The sequence below is a fragment of the Seriola lalandi genome, unplaced genomic scaffold (assembly GCF_002814215.2).
Source record: "Seriola lalandi dorsalis isolate HSWRI2012SDOR001 ecotype SW California unplaced genomic scaffold, Sedor1 jcf7180002054947, whole genome shotgun sequence".
Taxonomy (NCBI): Eukaryota; Metazoa; Chordata; class Actinopteri; order Carangiformes; family Carangidae; genus Seriola; species Seriola lalandi.
In genome coordinates, this window is record NW_019525498.1 from 664,069 (window position 1) to 683,729 (window position 19,661).

Consider the following 19,661-nt stretch of genomic DNA (forward strand, 5'->3'; position numbering starts at 1 on the left):
AGAGGAGACAGGAGGAACACATGTGAGGAGATGTCCAGGCTGAACACACATATATATATATATATATATATATATATTAACATTTCTGAGGATATTTTAAGGCATTTCTGCTTCATGACTGAGTACAGAGCGTCGGGAGACAGAAGACATAAAACATGCCAGGAAGGGGGATGAATTCAAAGTGTCTACGGAGCCAACAGGATAACATGGAGAGGAAACCTCGTTATTGAAGTCTATTGAACATCTTTACTTCATCATATCATTACTGCAGACCTTCCCCCTTAAGGTGGATTGTAAGCTGCAGCCTTTGATATTCAGCATTTTGCATTTTTGCAGGTTTTACGACGCCTGAATATTAAAGGTGAATCTGTGTTTTAAATCCTGGGTCTTATTTCTGTAGCTGTGTTTCAGAAAGAATGAAGCAGGAGTCGGTTTGTGATGAATGATCTCACGTTGTCTCTTCCAGATGACTTAAGCTGCCCTATTTCTTCACTATCTGCAATATCTTTGTGTTCCAAGATCTCAGCTATTAACATTTCTCTTATGCTGATTTTACAAATTTTATAAGATGTGTCATTTCTTTCTATTTTTTTCTCCGTCCAGGACAACAGATAAAATCTGCCTTTTTTTGGCAGTTCGGCTCATTTACGGTTCCTTTGTGATTCGATCAGTGAGCAATGTCCCTGTCAAATTAAAACGAACATAATAAATGAATAAAGTTGGGTAAATGTAATCATGGTCTCCAGAGGATGGTTTTTTTTCCAAGAGATTTCTGGTCACCTTCTGATATTTCCTCTACCACCAAACTTTCTGTTTGTACTGAAAATACCTGAATTTAATAAGACAGGTCAGTGAAATCAACTGCATGCTCTCCAGAGGATGAACCCTTTTGATTATAGGACCTTTTTATTCTCAGCTCTGGAGGAACGCTGCATTATTAGATCCAAATCTCAAACAGAACTCCTCAGTACACTTCTTCTTCAGTCCAACATTTCTGTATTTGCATTGAACACTGCAGAAGCTGCTAGCAGGGTTCACACCCTTGTTTTGGCCGCCTGCAGACATGCTAACCACTTTTTAAAAGAAAACACCGCCTCTGTGTGCAATGGTAAAAAAGCAGGTAAAACAAATGAAATGACAGTTCCACTACGACATCCTGTTATAAGACACCGGTCTATTGCTTTTCTTTGTGTATTTCTCATAGAGATCATTTATTTTGCACTGAGCAGCTGCTGTTACTGCCAAAAAAACAGGAGGAGTTCTGAGCATGCAGTAAGAGCTTTTATGGTGTTTCACAGTTTGAGAGTTAACCCTTACTCAAACTCAAACTGTAGCCTGAACCAAAAGTCTTATTCTAACACATGAACAGAAACCATGAAGGGACCAAATGATGCCACTTCACTTTAAAAAATAAGCTTATTCTGAAACTAGTTCTCAATAGAAACGGTAAATGAAGAACACACATGCAAACACAACAGCACAAAGTGATTTCTACTTTCTGCAGGCTGAAGCACACAGGAGCCAAAACCCTGATAGGTTTGTTTAACCCACCGAGACAAAATCTAGCTCCCACCACCACAGTGGCTCATGTTGCTGCAAGCAGACATATGGTCACTTTCCTACACAGACGCATCAGACCGCTGGAAATATCTGAGACTGATGGAAGAGGAGGAGGAGGAGGAGGAGAAGGCAGGGTCCATATCAAATTATAATCCTTCAGTTTAGAGAGGGTGACAGCCTGTACAGAGGGGGTGCTGGAAAGACTGAGGGAGCCAAGTTTCCACAACGTGATAATTATCACTAAATATCAGATCCAACTATATAATCAAGAGAGGGCGCATGAAATAAATCACATTCTGGCTTTTGCCAGTTGATACAGATCTTTGGAGAAAAGGAGATGAAAAGGAAAACACCGAGCTCACTAAATATTTATAGTCGGAAAAATTGTTTCTGGTCCGGATTCAAAACAACGAAAATCAGAATACTTCATTTAAAAAAAAAAATGTGTGTGCACAGTGAAAAAATAACTCAAATGAAATAAGCCTGGCTGTCGTTGCGAGTCGGCCATTTTTCATCCTGCCAGCTGATACCGGAAATGTCCGTCTGATCATCTCTTTAAATGTGTAAAACACGTGGGTCAGAACGAAGGATGAGCTATGGAAAACTCTATTAATGAATTATTAAAGGTTCAGAATCACTACAAAGATTCTGACTTTGAAAATATACAGTGCAAAGCTTTCAGTAGTAATATGTGAAAAAATACAAAAAATAAATAAATAAAGTTGCAGATGACTCTAATAAGGCTTTTAATTTGAAAAACTGCATCTGGTTTGAAGTTTTTATGACAGAAAGAACATCAATGCGTCTAAAATTAAAACCCAGGATATATTAAACTTTGCTTCATTGATATATAACTGTTGGTTTATTTTTGTTGGTTATTTCACATGTGCTGTTCATTCGCCGTCACGCCAGTCTTCACCGCACAGACGCCACTGCGGCAACCACTATTAGCAGGAGGCTGGGAGCTCTCTGCAGCTGCTGCCATTTTTTATCTGCTTCAAGGAGCGCTGTCTCTCAAAGCTGGAGGCCGAGTCTGGAGGCTTTTCGAATAAATAACAGCCACAGACAGCCATCAGACGGAGTATGGAATATCTGGCACTCTGCGGACGCCGCCTGAAACGCACACAGGCCTGTTTTTCCACAGTCCATCATGAAGCTAATCCGAACATAACCGCAGGGAATTTAATGCACTGAAGAAGAAGTTTCCACTGCTATCTATCTATCTATCTATCTATCTATCTATCTATCTATCTATCTATCTATCTATGTATTCTGGGGAAGAACATTAGCTTTAGTTTGAAAGCATAATCTTTTTTCACGTCTTTTTATTATTCGTCTATTAATTAAACTTTACTTTTCACTTTTTCTTGCTGGAAATCTTTGCTGGCATCACAATTTGGCTACAAATGTTTGTAACAGGTAAATTCTTGGGGAACAAGTGAAGCAAAGACAAAGAACCTTATTATCCAATCTGGAAAATTTGATCAATTATTATTATTTCAGATTTTTATTTTACTTTTTTTTGTTTACTTGCTGTCTGACCTATTTTCAGAAGATTTCTTGCAGTACTCAGAGAAATGAACATGAACTCATCTACAGTTCAATAACTGGGCAAAAAATTTCATCTACTGATGAAGATTGTGTGATACAATTGAAAGCTCCAGGACAGCTACTCAATGGACCTTGTGCTGAGAAGAAATTTCTGATAGTTTTGGGTTGAGTTTTTGATAAATTACCTGGTTTAAAACCAAGTTAGTGCTAAACCCAACAGGTTAGTTGTAGTTACACAAACAGAAATGATCTGATTAGTTCAGTTGAACCTCAGTGGATCTAAAGAACCACATAAGCGCAGTAGAAGTCTTTAACGACACTGTATATAACAGTCTGTATAATCTGTCTGTAAGAAGGCCGAGTCTCTCTCGCCACGGGAGGATTTACTGGAGGAGGAGCCTCAGTCTGGGACTCCCCGCTGCTGAAACCTTACAGTCGCAGTGGAAAGTCTCTTGGCTCTCTTGTCTAAACTTGGCTCCTCGACATATTCCATCTACCGTCAAGACATTTAAAGCACCTTGAATTTCAGAGAGGGAGTCTAGTTTTCTTACGGGTGGCCCAGATGGGAGGAAAGTAAAATCACTTTGGCAGTGTTACTGGTGTTACTCCACATCAGAAGAGAAACGCTGTCCAGCCTGACGAGCAAGGAGGGAGGGCGAAGGCCACAGTGCGGCTGAACTTTGCGTCGTGAACGAGTTCTCGGAGAGAGATCGATGGTTCTACGACGGTTAGTTTTCTGTCCTGCGTTCAGAATCTGCACCGGTTTATAAAATTTGTATCACAACATCATCACAACTTTAATCGAGGGGAAAGAAGCTTTGGATGTCCAAAAAGTCAACTTTTAAAGAATCTAGAAGAACGCTCCTGGTGGTTTAAAGACTGACCACCATGTACAGTATCTTTAGATCGTCATGAGGTTTGAAATTTGGCTTTAATAGACAATTGATTCATGAAAGTTCAACGCTCAAAACAGGAAACCACAATTGTCTGGAAAAACTCCTCAAATGCACCTTTAATTTTAATTTGGTTTAATTCACATTTGTCTGACTGGTTAGGACAGTTTTCTGGTTTCAGCGCTCCATGGAAATGTTCAGAATGAATTATATAACTTCACAGTCGCAGTGTAATCTGTCTGACAATCAGTTTGGCTCTTTGTGATTCTTGAAATGTTCCTTTCCCTCTACCGTCCTGTAAGGTTTTCCATCCCACAGCAGCGTCACGCTATACTGGACTCACAATTAGGAAGACCTGGTTCATGTCAATTTGTTGGGGTTCTTCCAAACGAGTGTGAAAAATGAAGGACTAAACGAAGAAAGCCAAAAGCAGCTGCAGCCCCTTTATAAATCAGCTGTAGACACGTTTACACCCAAACAAACGAATGAAATGGACCAAATCTATACAAATGTCATCGGACTCTACCCAGGGATCTACTGTGACTTTGTTTGAACAAATTAAGACAGAATGAAAACAAAGTTTCTCTGTAGCATTTATACAGTAGTTTGGGAAATGACCTGAATTAGATTTGATATATCACAGAAAACAACTGCAACCTGCTGGTTTTGGCACCGAGCAAAGTTTTCCATTTTAGCTCCCATTTGGTCGTAAAACGGAAATGTATTGCGCACAAATGAGACCCCAATGAAGCTTAATGTGAGCTCTTACTGTACAATAAGAGTTTTTACAACAAGAAAGAGTGAGCTCAGTGGTTTTAATGTGGGTACAGTATCAGTGCAGCTGAGTTTTCCGCTGCAGATCGCAGCAGGTTTAGCCCTGCATGCGAGGGAAACAAAGGTAATGAGGAACCTCTTGCCAGCTGCCTCTGATGCGAGCCAACACCAGGGATATCCGGAGGCCTTGCACATGCACTTCAAGCGTCCTCACGCTGAACCAGACCGTGAATGCAACACGGCGAAACAAATACGCCGCGCTGTGCCAGTGCGGACACGACGACTTGTGCAGGCCGATACACAGAGACTGTGGACAACGCGATGAAATTCCAGGCAAGCCCTCACAAGGTGGAAAGAAAAAGGAAAGAAAATAACATGAAGTAACAAAGAGAGACAGAACAAGAGCGACGTAAAGGGAGGATGGAAAGAGAGACGCAGCGAGAAACAGATGGAGAAAGACAGACGCTAATGTGAAAAGACAAAAGAAAAACAGAGCGGAGGAGAAATGGGAGGTGAAACGGGAAGGGGGGGGGGGCACAAAGACAGAAGGTGAGAAGGAGAGGCAGGATGAAACAAAGACACATGGAGACAGAGACACAAACAGAGAGGAAGACAGAGACAGACACAAAGACGGGAATGAGTCAGTCTTCCCTGCTCCTCCTAACCTTCCAGCCCATCGCTCTCAGCTGGGTTACATTCCTGTCCGGTCTTGCTGTTTCTCATCTTTACCTCTCAGCCTGTGTGTGTGTGTGTGTGTGTGTGTGTGTGTGTGTGTGTGTGTGGCTTCGCTGCTCTGTCCACCGTTACCGTTGCAGCACGCGGCTCAAAGAGCAACAAGTCCATCCACAGTCCAAGACGCAGCGCTGAGCCAACACCGCTAAACAAGTTCAGGTCCAGCACAGTGGAAAACCAGCTGCACTGTGTGACTATATCTTTAAAGGTAAACCTGCGTCCTGTGTGAATGTGCCGTAACGTTTGGTCTCGGGGAACTGATTGGTGAGTAAACTGTGATCACAGCTGATAAAAGATGACGGACAAAACAACAAATCACTACAACACCAAGAGTAAATCTATATACGAAAAAACTGGGACGGCCTCTCCCTCCTTCTCCTCTTCCCTTCTCTCTCCACTCCCGTTCTGACTGTTTATTATCACTCCCCTGTAACAATAAGCCTGGCCCCTGGGAGCCTCCCTGGGGCCCGAAAGCAGGATCACTTCTAACATTTTGTCAAGTTCAAACACAGACTCGTATGAAGTGTTTTGCAGAGTTTGTTTTTGAGAGCCCTTCTGATGATCTGGTCGTCTTCCAGGATTTAGTCACAGCAATTAAAGGAAAACCTCAAACATTAGCTGTGGTTTTTCAGCCATAAAGTCATAATGAAAAAAAGCATAATCACTTAATCTGGGAGGATCAGCCGCTCGTGGCCGTGCACCAGGACTGACACAGAAATGACGTTCTAGCTTTAAAATTGCTGTTTATTTTACACCTCTGCATTAGCTGTGAGGACGGATGTCCGCCTTCCCTGATGTGTGTTTATTTATCCGCGATCCTCAGCCTCCGTCAAAGGAACATTTTGATGAAATCTAAAGGAATTTCATGAAGCAACATGTTTAATAATAGTGGCACATGTGAGAAGCTTTCGAGCCTTTTCTTAGTTAACTGTCTTGGTTTTACGGTGCGGCCTCAGCGCCGTCTGTTAAACCACCTACTCAACGACAAACAGCACACACACACAACTGGCTGCTGAGGACAAAGTGGGACATTTAGCAGCTGAAGAAATGTTTTACAAGGAGCTAAATAGGAACTAGACAATCCCCATGAGTGGTCATGCCGCTCTGTGTCTGCTGGATCTGCTGAGCAGGAGGGAACTGAGGTCAGAAGACAAAGCCACGGAATAAAAAGATATTTTTAAATGTTGGTTTTTCTCGTGTTTATGATCTCAAAGTAACAACCTTATTTATAAGCCGGTTATCTGCTTCAGTTGAGGTAAATAAAAACCCCTTTCTGCTCCGATTCGAGGAGACACGGGAGGACACGTTCTGGGAAGCTACGATTTTGAAAAGATTTTGAAAAATTGATCACATCGCTGCTTTTTGTTGTATTTTTCATAATTACTTCCTGATCCAAACTAAACTGGTCGCCAAAAACAACATATCTCCAGTCTGTACAACATTGACCAACATGTAAAGGTTTAATCATCTCTTTCTTCTGTGTTTTAAGTGATGTCAACATCCCTGGCTACCTGGATAGAAAACAGAGTCCCAGCTTGGAAAATGTACTAAAAATATTCTTCACTGTTCAGCGTAGACCAGGTACAGTGTTTATTCATTTTTTATTCCTAAAAAGCATCTGTTTTTTTCAGCTCTGTGACTTGAATGTAATGGTCTTCCATGAGTGTGTGTTACATAACAAAGTATTCCAGACAAAAGGCCCTGTGGTTCTTCATCATCAGCCATTACGTCCTCGGCCGGATACAATCTGGATGAGAAACTCTTTCTGAGACGTCCTTACAGAGACAGTAAACTCCCGGTTTGCTCCCAGAGAGCTACACAGTAGAAAAGTGTGTTTGTGCTGGGCAGCTACCAGGATGTGAATAATGGCGAAAAGAGATTATGAAAGTGAAGTAGGGCATGTTCACACAATTCCCCTTTTGAAAAATAATTGTTAAACCAAAGCAGTGACTCATGTGCCCTGCTTTAACTCCCTGGTGTTAACGCCTACAGCTGATTATTACTGAGAAATATTATATTGTTACATCTGCCTGCATGTGTGTTTTTCCTACAGTAGGTATGCTCCGGCGACAGCTGCCTGGATCCTGCACCGAGCGATGAAAATGTCATGGATTTAAATGCTTTTCTTTTCTTTTCTTTTCTTTTTTTTTTCCTAATACTCGTCAGGAAAAATAGAATAAAGAGTAAAGTGGTTCTCGTGTAACCGTGTATTATGAGCTTCCATCCCGACAACTGGACTTTGTGGAAAAGACAGCGAGCAAAAAGGGCAATTCATGCAAAACCTCAAGGCATTGCATCAATTCATAGTTTAGAGGTAAAGTCATGGCACAGTAAACATTGTAATGGGAACAATATTGTAAGCCATACAAGGGGGGTGGGGGTGTTTCATGTCAGAGAGGTGCAAGCTGGGATTAATCCTGCCTCTTTTCATAAACCGTCAAGTGAAATCACCTCAGATGACGAGCAGCTGCACCATCTGAAGGAGCTGCACACACACTCCAGCATGGTGAGAAACGCTGTTGCCATGGTACAGAGGAATATAATTTGTTTATTTCCAGCTGCATCCTCAGCGTTTTGGCTCAAGGTGGAAAAATAATAAGTGTCTTCAGAAGATATACGTAATCACTCCCTTAAAGTGCTAAAGCTAACTGCCCTTAGCTGGAAGTTTCTCCATGAGATAATCCTCCTTCAAGAATCTATGAAAGATCAACCGAAGTTTTTCATAACGTCACCGTCCAAAGTCGAGAGGGTTGTTAAAAAAACATCTCCCCCACTTTCCTTCTTCATTGTTTATCACCTACGAGTACATCTTGACCCACTTCTACTTCCCTGCGTTCTGCGCTTCCGTCTGTTTTTCATTCCTCTCCCTGTAAGGCAGGACAGATCTGACGAGGAGCGCGATGGGTGGCAGGTTGTACTAACACTGCAGGGTTAGGAGTTCACTTTCCACTGGGGTCAAAAATGTGTGGACTCCTGGCACTCCCAAGCACTTTTGGAATACAAGCAAACGCCAAACGGCAGATGAAGAACTTTAAAAAAAAAAAAAAAAAAAAATGGACAAATAGAGTCACTGAGGATGTCAAAATAAAGCCTGAACTTATTTCCACTGTGGTGTTTCAATGACGCAAAACGACGGAAAGAGAGCTTGGACCCCAGAATGTTTTAGTCATCTCGCGTCTTCGTGATTAAATGTGTAATTAGATTTTTATAGCTTTTATAATCCCATAGCACAAACAAAATGATCAGAAGACATCTGCAGGCACCTGTTGTGGATCAGAACCAGTGACTCAACAATTACTTAACCGGCTGCTCAGTTTTCTGGGACTTCAGAGTTCAGCTTCTGACCTAAACTCTGATGTGGAACAAAAATCTGCCACCTATCAAACACTCACGTAGATCGTATTTATTAGAGCATCTGTTGATCATTATCTGTTAACCCTTTTGAACTCTTGTCTGTTTCATCTTGGTTTGGTTTTCACACCCTTTATTTACAGGCTTACAGCACTACATAAGCCTTATGTCACCGCATGTCTTAGTCATACCATTTATTGCAGTGTCAGGATATGAGATCAGGAAGGAGATCTGAGTGAGATCTGTGTGTGTGTGTGTGTGTGTGTGTGTGTGTGTGTGTGTGTGTGTGTGTGTGTGTGTGTGTGTGTGCAGAGCTCTCTTCCTGTTTGCAGTGTATAAAATGTTTGCCTAAAAGCTAGAATCACCTTCTTTGGTGGTGCCGTCGGTCTGCTGTGGCGCTCCGGGGCCGGACTGGTACTCAGGAGTGACGGTGACGCGGTAGGTGGTTTGGGGCCGAAGCTGCCGGAGCACAATCGTTGTCTCCGGGCCATCGGTGGTCGTCTCCAGCCTCGAGCTCTCGTCCCCAACGGGCTCATAGGTCAGGCGGTAACGAATGACGCTTCCTGGAGCTGGCTGCCACGTTACTCTGAAGCTGTCTGTTGTCTCTTCAGATACTCTCAGGTTACGCACCGGGCCTTGTTCTGCAACATGTGAATGAGTAATGAGTTTCACTGCTCCCATTTACCAACTTAGAAAGACATGGATTAAGGTCTTGAGTCGACATGTATACCTTCTGAAGTGGTCTCAAAGCCTTGCACAGGCAAGCTCTGCCCTTTCTCATAATGAGCGAAAATGTTGACTTCATAGCGGGTGAGCGGGTTGAGGTAGGGGATTAGGGTGGTGAGTGTGTCCCCGGGCACAGATATGGAAACATAATGGCTGTCGGCATCATCCTCCGGCTTGAACTTGACCAAATAGGACTCGACGTTGTTGGCGTCGATCTCCCACGAGGCCCTGAAGCTCTTGGCGCCGACGTCTGAGAAGGACAGGCCCTTCGGTTGCACCAGTTCTGCAGAAAGGGGAAAGTAACAAGATTAAAATGCAATTTTAATCAAACACGAGCAGATACACTGAAAACAGATGGAAGTTGTAGACTACCACTGGCTTTTGTATATAAAGCACCATGTTTTTACTTTTTATTTAGAGTTTATTTGGCAAGAAAACTCTGATGAACCTCTGAAGCTTAATTTATGAAGATACTACAGTAAAATCTGGAACTTCTTTCTTTTCCCTTGATGTGGAAACATCAAAGATCCCTGTTTGATTTCTAGCACCAGTGATTTTACATATGGTTGAGTCGGAATCGACGGGATGAAACCAACATCAGTTAAGGACAAATATTTAACAATCAGCATCTAAGTACCACGTCGACGACATGAGACCAAAGTTTAACACAACGGTCTCTTCCTCAATTGTCGAAAAAAAGCAAAAGTAAATTCACACCTCTAACTCAAACCTAGTAATTTCTTATTTGCCGTGCTCATTTAAACTCTGGTAATACTGTTCCAGATGTTATGGCCCACGCACAGCGAGCTGCTAAAGATGTTATTTTCCCACACGGCCATTTGACGTTAGGTCCAGCACTAGCCTGATTCATTTACTCATTGCAGTCTGCAGCTTATCTTTCTGTTTGATTTTGTTGTTTTTTATTTCATACAGTCATACAATGAACAAACTGCTTTAAAAAGCTGGCTAACACTCTGAGACTTGCGTGATCAATCAGCTCGGTCTCTCTGTGCTCGCAGGCTGTTATCCATAAAACACAAGATAGATGGCAGAAAAACACAGATCACCAAGGATGATCTGTGCTGAGCCTTTATCATGTTTAAATGTGGTTTTGACAAGACTTTCATATAAAAAAAAGATCAAAAGAAAACAACAGAGGATGAAGGAATCCAGGGGTTGCAGGGGCTGACCTACGCACCATTTAATAAAGACGTACAATCTACATCCCCGTCTGACACCATCATTTAAACAACATCAGGAAGGCGGCCGCTGTGAAACTCCCCGCTGTGGCAGCTCTTTGAGCCATTACGCTGGATGGAAGCTGCGACTCAGCGTCTCATTCAGGCTCCTGCACACTTCTCTTTGTTGACATAAAGTCATTATTATATAAGAATTATATAATCAGCAATCAAAGCTGGTATGAGTCACATTTCTACGCTGGCAGACCTGGAAGCTCCTTTTGGCAAAGTAATTCAGAGTCATTCATTTCTGGCTTTAAGTGGGTGAAGCAGCTTTTTTGCGAGTGACTCTTTTTCACTTGTTTAAACTTGACTACCAGATGTTCGGGGGTGGCTAATGATTTCAGCACAAAGAAAGCATCTCACAGTCAGGATTTGTTTATGGATACGTGACGGACAACACTCCAGTCAGTCTGGACCGTCCTGGTGTGGTAATAACTAAGTCATCTGGTGCTCCAACCACGTTTTAGCAAACGCAAAGAAATCTCTGCAAACCACTATTTGACCCAGTTCTAATATTTCCACATGCAGGAACTCTCCCTGCCCTTGAATGATCAAAAGCTGGACATGTGTTTAACACATTGAGGTAAAAGAGGAGGGTTTGGCAGAGAAAGACGAGCTTGGCACAGGGACATTAAAGTAATTGTGTGCGTATGGATGACTGTCTGTATTATTCTGCATTCTCCTCCACAGTGAAGGGCGGTAGAGTTACATCTGAGTGCTGCAGTAATTAATTGTTAAAATGTTGTTTTGATCACCGCAAATCACAATAGTTGACAGGTATTGTTACAACATGTGATTAAATCAAAATTCTAGACTTTTTCAAATTGGTTTGCTGAGTCCACTGAGTGATTAAAAACAGTCATCATAGCACAAATAAATATGTTTCAGTCCTCCATGTTTGATGACATTATGCTGAGGAAACTGTCATTTAGACCGGTGGCAACTTTAAAACTATCAACATATTCTCAACTTTCATCCTTCTGGGGAAACATTTGTTAGTTTGAGATTAAGAATTTTACTTATTTAAGAAAGTTTTTGTAGCCTTTTAAATCCTTTAGCAAAATGTTATAAAACTAGCAACATCCTTAAAAGGAAAATGCTGACTGAATGTTGGTACATCTGTAATCATACTAAGATAGCATGTGCCACAGATTAACCAAAGCTAGTTTTAGCAAGAAAATCCAACCCCAGAACAAAACAACAGTGAAACGGCTCCAAATCTTTTTTACAAACAATTACCAATATATGGATGACTGCTAGCTCATAACTGCCTCATTTAATTAGTATGGCATTAGAGAAAACAGTCAAATGTGATCACTTCCATGCAATGAAACAAGTATTTCCAGCTGCATGGTATACAAAAGCAGCATTTTTGATGCCTCCAGCTGTCATAATGCCCCAGATTCAGATAAGTAGAGGTACATCGGGAAATGTTTAACACCAAATCCTCAAACTGAACAAAGTGTACTGAATCATGGGAGTCACCGAAAGCACCGCTTTCCACTGGAGCTGAGCTCACTGTCGGCTCAGCCACGATACTCAGGATTCTACTTCTTGACATAAAGTTGACCATAATCCACAAAAACAATCGTGATGTTTTAAATCAATTGCAGGCAGGTGGTTACTGTGGTGTAAACCAAACAAACGGTGCTGATATGGGCCAAAGTATGAACTTTCTTAAAAATCCAATTGATGAAAGTCAGAAGCAACACCATAACCCAGATCTATCAAAGGTTTGAATCAGCAAGCTCATTTTCACAAACCCATCTCTTTAACCTTTAGGCCATTTTAAAATATTAACAAACTCCACGGTGAGTATAAATCTTTAAACTGAACAATGTGTTGCATGATTTCCAATTTACGAAGGAATTATGAAAAAGCAGGAAATAATCCACTTATATTTTCACCAAAAAGAACCAGAGAGTACCTTCTCATTTATGACAAAGTTAATTGAATCTGGTGAAAATAAACCAGAGCAAGTGTTTGATAAGAACCAGAATCAAACAGCAGGAATGTGAATTAATATCAGAATGGATCAAATGTAAACAACACACCACCCTAAATCACAAAACAAAGCACAGTGTCATCAGCATAGAGGATTAAAACAGTCTTACTTACGTCTCTGTAAGATGTTGCGCAGTTCTTGCTCGATTCTCAGGCAGATAGACTGAGTGAGTTCTTTGGAAATTCTCTGGAAAGCGTCGAAGTCCTCCACAGTGTACACGTGGGTCTCTGCAGGCGTATTGGCAATGGCCTCCAGCTCAGATCGTACGGCATCCTTAACACCCACCGCGAAGATCTCCACATCAGCGTTCCTCAGCTTGGTGGCCGGATCCTGGAAGGCGTCGGATGACTTCCCGTCAGTGATGAGGATGGTAACGCGAGGAACGTTGGCTCGTGCTCCCCTGCTGCCCTGGAAGATCTTCTCCCTCACGTAGGTCATGGCCCTGCCGGTGTTGGTGGAGCCACCTCTGTAGGGGAAAGTCCTCACAGCCTTGACCACAGCGGCCAGGTCATGGTGAGAGTTCAGGTAGAACTCGGTGTGGGGGTCCCTGCTGTACTGGACCAAGCTGATCTGAACCTTATCTCGCCCGATGTCGAAGGTGTTCACCAGCACCTCCAGGAAAGCTCTCACTTTAGCAAAGTTGGCCAGACCGATGCTGTAGGAGCCGTCAACCAGGAGGACGACGTCGGCTTGAACATCCACGCCAAGAGAACATTCTAGATGAAGAAAGGAAAAGTTATGATTGACTGTCAAGTTCTTTACGCTTCAAAGAAAGCACATTAAATATCTCAAACTCTGATCATGTATCTTCTCAGACTTGTTTACTGACAAAATAAAGACTGGGAAAGATTCCCATGTTTACATCTTACAAGCGTTGATGTTATGTATGATTACAGAGTTTGTCCTGTAAGGGTTATAATATCCTGCGCATGATCTCATGGATGGATTATGAGAAGGTAACAGGTTAAGGTCGCCCAACCTCTTCTATACAGCACCCTCAGACTTCAAGTTTGTGTCTCTTTATGTTAATTTTTAGTCTCTCCTTGTGTTCCTTTTCCATCTCTATGTGGTCATTCTTGTCTCTGTGTAGAAACTGTGTGTTTCCCTGTGGTTCTTTGAGATTTTTGAAGTGAGCTCTATGAATTTCACACTCTCTATGTCGAGACTTGACCTGCTACTTTATACTCACCCAGTGACACTTTAACCGGCTGCGTCTTCTCCATGACCATGACGGGCTCGCTGGGTGCCAGGCCCTTCAGAGCGAACAGACTGATCTGGTACTGTGTGTCCGGAGAAAGGTCTCTGACCACCACAGAGGTCTGAGACGGGCCCACGTACAGCTCCTGCCGCTTGCTGCCAGCCATCATGGGATTCATCTGCACCTTATACCCGGAGATGTCCCCGATGGAGGGGTCCCACACGACCCGTAAGGACTTTGAGGACACCTCCAGGACTTGGAGGTTAGAGGCTGGCTCAATGACTGCAAAAAATCAGATTCAGAATCAGACATAAATGAAAAGAAAAAACATTTCTGAGAACTTACTTTTTGCAATATAACATACTGTACAAGATTTTCTGAGCTGTACTGTATTGTAATTAAGGTGAGCAGCGTCATCTTGCAACAGCACAAACAAACAACATTTGGGTGCATGAGGACACAAACATCAGTTTAAGATGTGAAGATTGACACCACACAATATGAAACTGGAAGCAGAAGACTGTTAGCTTAGCCTAACAATGAGACTCGGGGGGGAAGCGGCGCCGGGCTCTGACCAAATGTTTACAGATTAAACAAACGAGGTATAACTTGTGAATCAGTGAGCTTTGGTTAGTGAGCTTTGGGGGCGTTGGTAGGAGGAGGCCTGTTATCTCTGGACAGAGTCAGGCTAACTGTTTCCCCCTGTTGTCATCGATATTCTCATCTAAGTCTTATTATATATACTTTGCTTTAACATCATGTGCAAAGTGACAGGAGGATGGCAGGAACGTCTCACCTTCCTCTCCGCTGACGAGTGAGCTGAGTTGATCGTCAACACCAGCGCACACCTGAGTAATGAACTCTTTCTGCACATTCTTGATCAAGTCGAAGTTGGCGACATTAAAGATGTGATTTCTGTAAGGAGCGGTGGCCATCAGCTTCATCTCAGGTTCGTCGGCCTCTTTGACACCTTAAAAAAACGGACCAAGAAAAATAAAAAACATCAAAGTTGTGGTAAATTCAGAGGAAATTACACTTTTTGAAAAGGTGGAAAACGCTGTCAGTGCCTGCCAAATGTGTGGATGTTTTCTCATCGTGAGCTCGGAGGCGACACCTGTGAGGATTACCGTTTCAGAGGTAACAGGTGTAGCTGCTCCAGGTCAATAAAGACGCAAAGTGAAACATTGGTTTTCCACATTAGCGCATTAAAAGTTCTCCAACTGGATTCATCATCAATCAACGAGTAAAAACAAAAACAAAAAAACAAACACTTTCTTTATTCTACTCTGGCTGGAAAGTGCGACAACACGGGCAGTAAATATGAAACTGGCTGGATTCCATTTCCAGACTGGCGGGTTTTACGATCCTGTATTCCTTCTGTAACATCTTGACAGAAAAAGACTGTAACCCCTTTTTTTTCAAAGCAAGTATTACTCTGAACTCCCTGATCCACAGAGGTGGTCGCTCAGTTGGTACTTTACTCATTTTTTGAGACTTTTTTAATTTTCTGCTACAACATTTCAGATGGAAATATTGCACTTTTTACACGACTACATTTATCTGACAGATAGAGACACTGGTCATTTTGCATATTCAAATTTTTCCATGAGATTTGTGGATGACATAAGATCAAAAAAGTATTGCTTATATTGCTCTCTTTCTCTTTTTTCTTACCCTCTTTACTTCCTTCTTTCCTTGTTTCCTTCCTTCAGCTTTATTTCTTCGGATTTAGTGCTAAAACTTTTTTTATATATCATATAACCATAATGAGTTCTTCTGCATTTGTTATAGTTCGTTACATTTAAAGTAAGTTTTGGCAGATGATACTCTTGTACCTAAGTAATAGTTTGGATATGATTAAGTGTATTTGCTTTGTGATATTGCTACTTTTTCTTAAACAAAGGATCTGAAAACTTCTTCCACTGAACGTTGATACTTTTCACAACTTGTGTAAAAATTAATTTTAGCTGAGAGGAAGTCAAGCTGTTGTGTGGTTTGAGAAAACCCTTCCACCCTCATCCTATTAAAATCCTCTTAAAGCCTGGATAAGCTCCAGAAAAATGATCAAAGCTATGTTTATTTTTTGAGGAGCAGTAGACATTTACAGTGCTACTCGTGCATGATACCAGCTCCTCCTGCAGAACCTGGGGGGATATTTTATGTCTAGCAAAGTACTTTTCTATCAGCGACCCGTTTTCACTGACTGTAAAAGATGAGCTGTTATTATTCTTTAACCACCAGCCCACTTTAACACCATAGCAACAGCCCACTTCTGTTTCTCCATCCTCAGTCCGTGGAAAGTCTGACAGTGAAGCCAGAGCATAAACATACATAAAACTTGCTATCACTCGCTTGTAATGTTAATGATGTAGGAATTTAACCTTGTTCCATTATTATGTCATCACAGGTTGCTTTGGTTGTGAACAACAGTTAAAAGCATTAAAAACGGATGGAAAATGTAAGATGTGGAATGTAATAAACTTGTTCTGGCTGCATACCGAGGACAAAGATCTCCACCCCTGTGCTCCTGAGCTGCTTGGCGTAACTCTCCACTGGATCCTCAGATGTGCCATCTGTGACGATCACCAGCACTTTGGGAAAACCCATCCTGGCGCCGGCCGCCTCGGTGAAAGCGTTTTTCAGGATGTAGTTCAGGGCATCGCCTGTAGCGACGAGACAGACAGATTTTACTCAACTGGGATTAAGTTTCTAACAATGCACAGCCAGAAGGTGTCTGCACACACAGAGTAGGTTTATCACCTCTTAATTACATTCACTACGCAGTAACACGACCTGACCGAGCTGTTGATGGTTTCTTCACTTCTAAAGAGGTTTGTGAAATGTATCAGTGTAATGTGAATATGAAAATGTGGAGGAAAAGGGAGAGTAAAGGAAGTATTCTTAGATCTTAGATACAGAATAATGAGAAAAAAACAAAAACAGCGTACCTGTCATGGTGTTTCCTCCTTTGTACGGCAGTGTGCTGATGGCCCGCAGCAGCGCCGGTCGTGTCATGTGTTCCTTCAGGTTAAACTCTTGTCTGGGGGTGTCGCTGTACTGAAACACCCCCACGCGGGTTTTGTCCGCTCCGATCTGAAAGGCTCCGGCCACCGCCGAGATGAAGTTGCGGATATATTTGAAGTTCGGCCTGCCCACGCTCCAGGAGCCATCCACCAAAAACACCACATCGGCGACAGCGCTCACAGAGCATTCTGGGAAAAAGTTTAGGAGGGAAAGCAAGTGATGGAGAAGACAATAAGGAGAGACAGAAGAAGAAACAAAACAGATATTGCAGGAAATTAACAATGAAAAAAAAAATATATATATATATATATATTTAGTCATGGGTTTGCAGAATCGAGGCTACAACATTCTTAGAAATGTACTGCACATGCTCAGTGTTTATGTTTTATTTGATCAAACCTCGGTATCACTCAAATCAACTCAGTGTGTTTAAAGATCATTATCCTGTTTGGTTGTTTAAGAAGCCTGAGACAACTGTTCGGTCGCACTGGATATTGATTGAAACTGTTCAGTTATAGGTAGAAGCAGAAGAATCTCTGCTCTGCTTTCTGGGAGTTTCCTCGTGACTTTTCCTCTCATGAAAAGAAGGAAAAATCAGCACAAGCTCGTCATCATCTGCAGAACGGGGCCAGGGCGGCAGCAGCAGCGCTCTTGTAAATCAGCATCTGTAATGGTTTCCACTTCTCTCAGCACTTCAGGGCTGGGCTCCTCGCAGCTCGCTCCCCCCCGAGCTACAACAGCAGCCTCCTGCCACGCCCACGACCCCCCTCCCACCGAGCATGTGCAGCTTCCTTCACATTGGCATAATTGGCCGGCAGGGGACCAAACCGATGACCAAATACTTCTGAGATTTATGGGGGCCTAATTTTGATTATTCCTATACAATGGGGTGTTGTGTGGTTGGAGCCTCCCTTCGCTGCTGAGCTCAGGCCGATGGACGCCGCCCAGCAGCCAAGGAGAAAACTCGAGAACAAAAAGTGGGAAAGTCGAGGAGGTACAGCAGCGATTTGAACGGGAAGGAAGTAAGACACCCCGTCAAATTAAGATTTAAAATAAACAAACAAAAGGACTTACTGACTGAATCTGTAGGGTCTGGCTTCTTGGATGGTCTGCCACCTGACTCAACTGAAAAACAAGAAAACAATCATATAATTAAAAAAGTTAGAGACAATTCAGATAATGTGTTCTGTTTGAAAGTGTCCTAACCCTAAAAACCCTAAAGACTCATTTAACATAATTATTCAGACTTTTCAGATTGGAATAAAACTCTTTCTGTTTCCATGCATCATCTGAATGTTCCTTGAGCAGCATTTCCTCTTCATAGATACAACCAACAACACAAAACCCAAATGGCGAAACTAACAGGTTGATGTCATTGTTTCTGACAGATTTCCAGGGAATCTGTCAGAAACAGTGTCATCAGAGTGTCATCAGAGTATGTGGCGGTGCCAAGAAGGCGTCCCCGTCACTACCGCCATGACATTAGTGAAGACCTCAGCCGCTGCTGGAAATCTGGGTCACTACTCATCCAGTGATGCATATGTAATGTCAAATGAGACTTTAACTTTTTACAGAACTTGTGTGTCTTTTAAGCTGCTAAAACTGCACTTGTCTTATCTTCCCTTATTGTATCTGCAGTTGGAGGACTGTATGCATTGCTTCTACATCCAATATTTCTCAGAAAAAAAGATCAAAATTAAAAAAAAAAGCAAGAAAAGTAAACATAACTGTGTGCAACAGTTTTACCGTCTCATACCTTTAATTATCTTGTGACTCATCATTTTTTATCTTGAAACCTCCCGGCAGGTCCTGACCTGCTGGTTTGGGAGCAGAGATCCCAACCACTTCTATGTTTTATAAAAGATTTATATTTTGAAAAAAAACGCCTTTTAAAATTCTATTGTTGATGTCTTGTTGCTCATGTGTTTTCATTTGTCTCATTTTTGCTTTTGATTTATGCCGTCAGTGATGAAGCCAAAGAGTTATTTTCCGCATCGTGGAATATAAATTTCCCAACTTACTGTCTAAGTGTCTATCTCATTTTGTCTCGATAAAAAAAAGTCATTCAAAAAGTCCACAGCTGCTTCAGATACTGAGGTACACCTTGGAAACAGCAGCTGAGAAAACAGTCTCACCACTAGGACCATTTAGAAATTTCTCTGGAGCTTTTACATAATCTTCATCAGCAGATGGACTTTACCCAGTTACCATGGATTCAATTTTTTTTCCCAGCATTTTAAAGACTTCTCATCCATGTTGTCTTAAAATCCCAATAGTCCCTTTTGGTAAATATAAAAGAAGTCTGATTATTATTTTCTTAAAATTTGATTTAATTTTACCGGTCAAATCTAAAACAATGGGGGTTTTTCCCCACACAGTTTCAGACTGCAGGAAACACTTCACAGCAGGAATTAGTAGGTTCCCTGATGCAGAGTTACTGTCCTCTTCAGTCTACAGCTTTCAAATTTTTGCACTGCTAAAAAACTGGCTTCACCGATTTTCAGTGGAGTTTGTGGTAAAACTGTTTTGTTGACTGTTGTCTCCAAAGAAATGACAAAATCCCAAATTTTAGATCATAATCTTTAGTCTCAAAAAATGTCACATAA

The 19,661-nt window shown here is 42.0% G+C and overlaps 1 protein-coding gene across 5 annotated transcripts in view; it reads right to left on the reverse strand.

The window, feature by feature from the left end:
- Positions 1–19,661, reverse strand: part of col12a1b (collagen, type XII, alpha 1b) — a 112,281-nt gene that overhangs the window by 84,352 nt on the left and 8,268 nt on the right. For all 5 annotated transcript variants that reach the window (XM_023394319.2, XM_023394320.2, XM_023394318.2 and 2 more), the window contains exons 5-12: positions 18,130–18,180; positions 16,980–17,243; positions 16,530–16,694; positions 14,828–15,001; positions 14,023–14,313; positions 12,947–13,549; positions 9,592–9,870; positions 9,227–9,502 (exon numbers count right to left, since the gene is read on the reverse strand). In XM_023394319.2, coding sequence (XP_023250087.1) covers positions 9,227–9,502; positions 9,592–9,870; positions 12,947–13,549; positions 14,023–14,313; positions 14,828–15,001; positions 16,530–16,694; positions 16,980–17,243; positions 18,130–18,180 — 2,103 coding nt within the window. The remainder of the gene's footprint in view (positions 1–9,226; positions 9,503–9,591; positions 9,871–12,946; positions 13,550–14,022; positions 14,314–14,827; positions 15,002–16,529; positions 16,695–16,979; positions 17,244–18,129; positions 18,181–19,661) is intronic.